The 8,979-nt window shown below is 37.6% G+C and overlaps 1 protein-coding gene and 1 long non-coding RNA gene across 2 annotated transcripts in view; one reads left to right on the plus strand and one right to left on the minus strand.

Moving 5' to 3' along the window:
- The first annotated feature begins 534 nt into the window (after window positions 1-534).
- On the plus strand, window positions 535-2,261 carry LOC121369813 (tigger transposable element-derived protein 6-like). Its single transcript, XM_041494887.1, has 2 exons — window positions 535-1,426; window positions 2,143-2,261. Exons 1-2 carry the CDS (start codon window positions 535-537, stop codon window positions 2,259-2,261), a joined length of 1,011 nt encoding a protein of 336 aa, XP_041350821.1.
- Window positions 2,262-8,498: 6,237 nt separating this feature from the next.
- Window positions 8,499-8,979, minus strand: part of LOC121370474 — a 5,456-nt gene continuing 4,975 nt past the window's right edge. Inside the window, exon 4 of the long non-coding RNA XR_005957688.1 lies at window positions 8,499-8,549. This is a non-coding gene — a long non-coding RNA (uncharacterized LOC121370474). The remainder of the gene's footprint in view (window positions 8,550-8,979) is intronic.

Raw genomic sequence — 8,979 nt, forward strand, 5'->3', positions numbered from 1 at the left:
AATCTGAATATAGCTTTTTAACGTGAATACTTTAATCAACTGTTAGTTAGAATACAGCGGTATTTAACCGTGGTAATTAAAACTCGTTAAACTACACCGAACACACAGCAATAGCTACAGTAGGTCAGGTGCCGCTTCAGTATTTACTTGCAACCAGTGATCCAATGCATTTGGAACATAATTATATTGACTAATATAAACAGAGTGATAAAACACCATAACATTTAATGATGTAAACGTCTGGCACAGGCCGACTATATTGTTAAGAAAAGTAGGCGTTATTCAAATACCCTTCTAAGAGTTAAAGCCAGGTCATTTGGAGCTGAACTTAACATTGCCGACTTCGCCTATTCCAACGGGTGGCTTCAAAGATTCAAAGCAAGACACAACATCGCCCAGCATGTCATTTCAGTTGAAAGTGCCGGTGTTGATAGAAAACTGATTACAGACGGACGGAGCCAGGCCACTGAGATTATCAAGCAGTATGACTAAAAAGATGTCTACAACACTGATGAAACTGGTCTCTTCTACCGCATGCTGCCAGATCGACTCCTTTCTACGACGACCAACAACAAAGGCACCAAAAAATCCAAGGACAGGATAACAATTGTGTTGTGTGCCAATGCCGATGGTTCTGACAAGTTTAAACCACTCGTGATAGGAAAATCTGCAAAGCCGAGGTGTTTTAAGAACTTTAATATAAATTTGTATGTGGACTACGAGGCTAACAAAAAGGCTTGGATGAACGGGGACCTGTTTGCACGTTACTTGGAAAACATGAACACCCAGATGAAGCGCCAGAAAAGACACATTCTGCTTCTCATGGACAACGCGCCTAGCCACATCATTCCAAAGAAACTTTCTAACATAAGAATTAATTTCCTGCCACCAACCACAACAAGCCATCTTCAGCCACTCGATGCTGGCATTATTCAAGCATTCAAGGGACAGTATATAAAGATGCAACTTCAACGACTTGTGCAGTGCATTGACGACAACAAAACGGGAAAAGAGTTCCAGTTGCCACTCTGTGATGGGATTCGCTTTGTCAAACAAACATGGGATATTGTTAGTGCAACGACGATAAAAAATTGTTGGATCCACGCAGGGATCATTCCACGAGAGCCTCACGATAAGTTACGCTGGACAGCACATGAACTGACACCTTTGCGGGACCTCGTTGGTGACGTCACACACAGACTTGCCATTGAAAAAGAGTTGAGAATGGGTGTTGATGAATTTCTTAATGTTGACAAAGAAACCGAGACATTCGCCAATCTTACTGATGATCAAATTGTGCAAAGTGTGAGGAAACCTGATGAAAAGTGTGTCGACCAGGAAGATGATTCTGACCCTGAACCGGAAGAAGTTCCCTCAGCGGCATGTGCGCGAGACGCGATCAAAACAGTTCTTCGGTTTATAGAAGGTAATCCACATTCAGTTGAGTCCGATGTAAATTCGATGATTTCTTTCCAAACAAGAGTGAACGAGTTAATTCTTCTGAGCACACAGCAGAAATATATTCTGGACTTTTTTTAAAAAAAAGGATTGACTTTGACACTGTGCTATTCAAATTTACTGTACTTTTTACCGTTTCACCGTACATGTTTACGTTTTTATATTTCCAATGTTCATTGCTGATTGACGAATTAAAATTAATGTTTAACTTGTTACCTTGTTTTTTCTGTTTTTGTTTATTGTCGTTTTAAACAAACTGTATGACATTTAGTACATGCAGATGTATCAAATGGAAAATATGTTTGGTGGCGCATCCTTGGCACCCTCACTTTAACGCCAACTGGATATAACGCCAAATTCACGTAGGTACCACAGTAGGCGGTAAATCGAGGTTATACTGTATATCACAATTTACATGTAATAGGAGTGAGTGGCAAAGAAAAGTCAATGTCAGAAGACATTGACTTGAACTATTTATGTCAGGATATACATGTAGGGTTGGTTGTGCCTGTATCATATCCAGATAGGAAACAAGGGTAGAATGTGTGTGATTTGTCATGTGTGATTATTCTATACTTATTCATATTTAAATTCAATTGGAATATATCTTACTTACTATTTTTAACAGTATATGATTGAGACATGATGTTAGTACAAACTAGTTCAACTCTAATTTATTTTCAGTTTGTTCCCAACTGTCAGATATAATCATAAAATATCTTCTGTTGGCTGGCTGTGTCTTTGGGGTGATACAAAGAATGTCATCCATGGGTTACCAACTAAAGTTGGCCATAGGAATCTAGTTTTGCCTACGCTAGCCATACATCTTACTTTGACATCACCCTCTTCGATATCCACAATAACACTTAGGTATGGCTTAAGGTCATATGTCAGAACGCCGTAATTACCTGCATGGTTATTATGATGATATGAGGTCTGTCAAGAGAAGTAACATTGCAATTACCATGAAAAGATGTGCCTGATGTCTTTGCATTTGATACAGAGTACTTGTTAGATATTTTCATAGTGTGTTCCGTTATACGGTCAGAACAAACAGTGACTTTAACCTCAAAATTCTTAAGTTGATAACACGGACAATCCAAAACACCTTCAGTAACTTTGCAGATACAGCTGATAGCTTTGTATTTCAACTCAGCTGGGGCAAGGGAAGTGACCTGGTGCATCTTCATTGTTCCTTTTTATTGTAGGCAAATCACCTATGAGAGTAATGTCTTGGTTGTTATTCTCAATTGTAGAACAAAGTTTGTTTTCAAAGTTTGTTTTGTTTAACGTCACCACTAGAGCACATTGATTTATTAATTATCGGCTATTGTATGTCAAACATTTATTTGGTAATTTTGACGCAGCCTTAAAGAGGAAACCCGCTACATTTGTTCATTAGTAGCAAGGGATCTTTTATATGCACCATCCCACAGACAGGATAGTACATACCACGGCCTTTGATATACCAGTCGTGGTGCACTGGGTGGAACGAGAAATAACCCAATGAGCTTAACGACGGGGATCGATCCCAAATCAACCGCACATAAAGTGGAAGCTTTACTACTGGACTACGTCCCGCCCCTAACTGTAGAACATTCGATAAAAAAGGTAATCTTACATTGTTGTATTTCTGCTATCTTGAAGATGAAGTCTACATAATTGAATATGTACCTTTTCAAAACGTTTAGCGTCTAAGGAACCCATAAATTTGTTGTAGTCATTATATTACTTTCCTGGTAGCCCAGTTCCCCAAAGATGAAAGAGAGCTTTATTCGTAAACTGTAAGCTACAAGCTCTACAAAAAGCGCGCATGTAAACAAAATTAACAAAAAGCATCATGATTAAGCTCTTCTTATAGGACAAATCGGGTGGCGGGAGGCAAAACTTTCTATAAAGTACTAATTAAGTCATCTATTGTTCAAACATCACACATTAAGTAATCAGAAGAAGGATGTGTTTTTATCTCTTCAGCTTGGTGTACCGGCCTCGGTGGCGTCGTGGTTAGGCCATCGGTCTTCAGGCTGGTAGGTACTGGGTTCGGATCACAGTCGAGGCATGGGATTTGTAATCCAGATACTGACTCCAAACCCTGAGTGAGTGCTCCGCAAGGCTCAATGGATAGGTGTAAACCACTTGCACCGACCAGTGATCCACAACAACTGGTTCAGAGGTATGTGATGGCTGTTCCCAATTAAACGCAGATAATTTAGAAAAGGTACAACTAGAAGCTGCAAGGGTAATCAATGGAATGCCTAAATTTTCTTCACGTAATTCGCTATATATTGAAACCGGTCTTACAACACTTAGTGAAAGGAGAAAAACAAAAATGTGTACAATGTTTAAAATAATGAAAGGAATGACTCCCGATTTCTTAACTCATTGTATTCCACAAAGATTAGAAGAAAGGGTTCCTTATATGTTAAGCAATCGGGAGGACATATCTACATCTTTTGCTAGAACCTGCTTACTAAAATCATAATTTATTTATTCAGCAACTGATTTATGGAATAATTTAAGCCCAGCAATTAAAAAGTGTGAAACAATATCGTCTTTCAAAAAAGCAGTAACACCAGTGGTAAATAAAGTTCCATATTATTTTTCCTGGGGAAAAAAATAGAAAATATATTGCATACTAGATTACGACATGGATGTAGCCCTTTAAACGCCGATTTGTACAGATGTGGACTTACCACATACCCTTCATGTAACTGTGGATACAGATTAGAAAACAATATTCATTTTTTTCTTACAATGTAAACAATATGAACAACAGAGACTGATTCTATGTAATTCCTTACAGCTTTTTCAACCAACAGATTTACAGTTACTGTTATATGGTAGAAGCACATTAAACGATGCCAATAATAAAAAAATATTTACTTATGTTCAAATATATATATATATATTTTAAAAAAACCTCATCGTTTTGATTAATAAAGTATTATTTAAATTACCAAAAGGATAATTTGTAAATGTGATATCGAATTTAACTGCACGTGATATACTATTTGTGTAATCTTTTGTATCATATTTGTTTTTCTTTCCTTTACATTCTTTTGTATATAATACATTTCCTTACACTGGTTATCCTTTGAATGTATACATGTAGTTTATATTTACAGCTATGTATATTGTATGAATATAGAAGAGGGCCTCGTAAGTTGTCAAACTTGTGCCCAATTATTTTGTTCTTTGTACAATAAAATATGTTTGCAATCAACTGGTTCAACAAAGGCCATGGTTTGTACTATCCTGCCTGTGGGAAGCGCAAATAAAAGATCCCTTGCTGCCTGTCGTAACAGAGTAGCCTATGTCGCGACAGCGGGTTTCCTCTATAAAAAACACCCATATGACCATATGTTTGACGTCCAATAGCCGATGATAAGATAAAAAAATCAATGTGCTCTAGTGGCGTCGTTAAATAAAACAAACTTTACTTTCTTCAGCTTGGGCAAAGTATTACAGTTTACTTCTCTTTGAAAGACCCAACACTGATATAGTTCCAGTATCAAATGTTACATAGACTAATACTAATTTTTTTTTACATAAAATAAAATTGATCGATTCTATTATTTGTTATGTTTGCTCATACGAGCCAGAAACACTTCAGCATCGATTTTATGACTACCCAAACGTCGTCGACGTGTGAACTACTATAGATACTAGTAAAGTTTGTTTTGTTTGAAGACACCACTAGAGCATATTGATTTATTAATGATCGGCTACTGGATGCCAAACGTTTGGTAATTCTGACATATAGTCTGAGAGAGGAAACCGCTACATTTTTCTATTAGTAGCAAGCGATCTATTATATGCCCCATCCCATAGGCAGAATAGCACAAACAACGGCCTTTGATATACCAGTCGTGGAACACTGGCTGTAACGAGAAATAGCCCAATTGCCCATGGACGGAGATCGATGGATTAGGCGAGCGTTTTACCACAGAGCTACGTCCTAACCCCAAGTGGAGTACTATGGAAGAATGGCTATTACAAAAACGTGATTTTATCCACTTGAGTAGAATCACAGTTTTATTTGCGAATTTACAAGTTGGTGCGCATGCGCGTACCGATAGGATGGAGTTTGAGAGCTCTCCGTCAAAAACTATGAAATAATAGTTTTTGGATGTTCTTCTGAGTCTATGTGACGAAATAGTCTTTGGAACCTGTTTCGGGTATTTATTATCTTCTGGACTGTGATGAAAATGTAGGGGACATAAGAAAAGGCACGAGTTCGACCCGTACCCCCCTTTCAATGGTTATGGTTAGTTTTAGGGTTAGGGTTAATCTTTAGAGCTTTGATATAGAGGGTTACGGGTCAAACTCTTTCTTTGATCCAGACAGGCAGAATGATTTCCGTCGCTCTATGGAGGATTTCTATCGGAACGTTTACACAACCTCTGGTAAGTCCTCTTTAAAAAGAAAAGCACAGTCCGCATACCAAGTATACTCCAATGATTGATCTAAGCTATCGATTGCTTTACTGTCGCTCTACGTGGGATACAGTGGGCTTAGTTGTGTGGGGAACTATACACCTGTGTTTATGGATGGACTTTGCAAATGTATGTCACACACATGCGTCGATATAGTAAATCGTTATTGTGTGTTTGAAACTTCAACGTCATTTCCAACCTCGCCCATAGGCATACGGGTTCCCATATTTGTACGGACGGGGGGGGAGGGGGGGGGGGGGGGGGCTTTTGTCCGAATTAAACGAAAGTGCATGAATCTGGATTACCATGTTTATTCATATTAGCATTATTACCAAACAGCTATTTAGAGATGCAGATGGTATCGTCACACATTTTGACATGGATTAAAAGTAATATGGGTAGAATGATGGAAATACATGGAGAAAAACAGGGTTCAGGCCATACAAAATATATGTAAATTATATACATGTATTGAATATGAAGTATATACATGTTGAATTCCGTTGGCTCAAACCCCGTCGGTGCTCGAGAAAGAGTTCGACCCATCGGGTAGTTCGACCTAACCATTCGGTCAGGATCGGACATTTCCGTAACATCAGTTAGAATGAATGAATGAATGAATGAATGGATGTTTAACGACACCCCAGCACGAAAAATACATCGGCTATTGGGTGTCACATTATGGTAATGTAAACAAATAAGGTAATGATCAACATCAATATATAAATTCAAGATTTAAATAAAAACAGTGTAAAGAACTGTGCAAAAATACAAATATCACAGATAGATACGGACTTTTACTCAAAATTTCAATTTGTGCTTTATTGGCCATTCTCAAAGACAATGTTACACTCCTGCACCACGGTGAGGTTACAGCACGCGCAGGGGCATCAGAAAGTTGAATTAGATACAAATTGTGTAATACATGTAAGTGCACTGAAATAAAATAAATAAATGGCCAATTCTTAATCTGTATTGACATGAACTTATTAGTAAACAATTTTAATAATTCAACAATAAAAAACGCAGCACTGTCCTATTTCCATAAATGTAGTCGCCACGTGTTCAAAGTAACCTAACGCTTTATGCTGAGATCCGTTTGTGCACTAATTGTTTGATTGGTATCACGGTTCATCTAACAGTTACAATAACACTACCTGTACTTGAAAGATGATTACCAATTTTTTTTTTTTTTTTTTTTTTTTTTTTTGATTACCAATAGCCGCTTAACAAACAACATGACAAGTATGGTAATGTAAGGATTGCTTGGCTAGTGTTGCGATTCCCCGATTCATCTATGACTGCGTCGTTAAATAAAACATTTCTTTCTTTCTTTCTATAGTTTGTTCCGCCTCAATAATTAATCCGAAGGTTTTAATAACAAACTGCGCAAGCGGAGCGATTGTTAGTCCTGTTTGATGGTTTACCATTTGATATTTGATGGATCACCAGTTTGAAGGAAATATAGCTATTAACAGAGATGGGACTGATAATTTAGTTACAGCGAAGGCTTATAATAGACCCTGGATGTGTTTGATCCTTCAGCAGTTACAACTCAGGGACGTAGTTATATTTCTCGGGATAAGAACAGTATGGAGAATTAAGTAGTAAAATGCCATTTCCGAGAACATTTTATATTTAGATCGTCTGAATTTACTGGATAGGAGGTAGTTGACAACCCTACCACACTAACTACAGCTCCGCACATTGCATGATTTTTAACAGACGAATCGTGCTATAAATATATCAAGGGAACCTGCTGTGAATAAAAAAAGAAGAAGAAAGAAATGTTTTATTTAACGACGCACTCAACACATTTTATTTTACGATTATATGGCGTCAGACATATGGTTAAGGACCACACAGATTTTGAGAGGAGACCCGCTGTCGCCACTACATGGGCTACTCTTTCCGATTAGCAGCAAGGGATCTTTTATTTGCGCTTCCCACAGGCAGGATAGCACAAACCATGGCCTTTGTTGAACCAGTTATGGATCACTGGTCGGTGCAAGTGCTTTACCAGTGAGTCTTGCGGAGCACTCACTCAGGGTTTGGAGTCGGTATCTGGATTAAAAATCCCATGCCTCGACTGGGATCCGAACCCAGTACCTACCAGCCTGTAGACCGATGGCCTAACCACGACGCTACCGAGGCCGGTAAATTTTTTAATGAATATGTACATGTAGGCTTATATAGCCATAATTATTAAAAACATATAACTATTTCATATTCAGTGCATAAAATATGGCACGAACGATTTTGTCGTTCGTCTTTCGGTTATGCAAGACCAATATCAACATAAACGACGGATCGTTCGTGCAAAAGCTGTAATCCCTCGTTATAAAATGTTGGCTAATATGATCAATGTTTTGAAAAACTGCGTCTATTGGGAAAGGCGGACGGACCATGCCATATCATAATACAACCAGTCAAAGACGGGTATATAATAGAAATGCAACGGGGTTATTCTTCTATAATAATTACTATCCTTTCGATTCCCGGGTACTCTATATGGTATATTAAAGCCATTATAATAATTTTGAATTATGACACCACGTTTTGTGAACAAATAAAAAACAACATATACATTGCGTGTTCATTTTTAAATTTTATTTATGTCGACGTCTGATCAGTGTATGTAGGTCTTCTGTGTTGCTGCAAGAAAACAAGAAAATGACGGCATAATTTTAAAATTAAAAATTATTTTCTTACACACCCGTTGGTGAGAACATCATTCGTTATTTTTGATAACACATACTTGTTTACACATGCACGTGTGTTAACAATTGCAAGATATTTGACTGGCTGTTCCTAGGTGTTGATCAGGTCACCAATGCCATACATCCAATAAACAAAAAGCACGATCGAAATCGATTATACTGTGACATATAGTTAACTTGACAATCATTTATCTGTGACGCGTAAGTGCAAGGGGTGCAAATAACTTTTAGTCGAAAAAGATGTTAAAATTTGCTTAAAACCTTGTTTTTGAGGATATGTAAGATATAAAATAATACATTCGTGTCCGTCAGATACCATTTATCTTATAACTCGTTGTTTAAAAACGTATCAAACTGGCTTTTGC

Source organism: Gigantopelta aegis, chromosome 4 (assembly GCF_016097555.1).
Source record: "Gigantopelta aegis isolate Gae_Host chromosome 4, Gae_host_genome, whole genome shotgun sequence".
Lineage (NCBI taxonomy): Eukaryota > Metazoa > Mollusca > Gastropoda > Neomphalida > Peltospiridae > Gigantopelta > Gigantopelta aegis.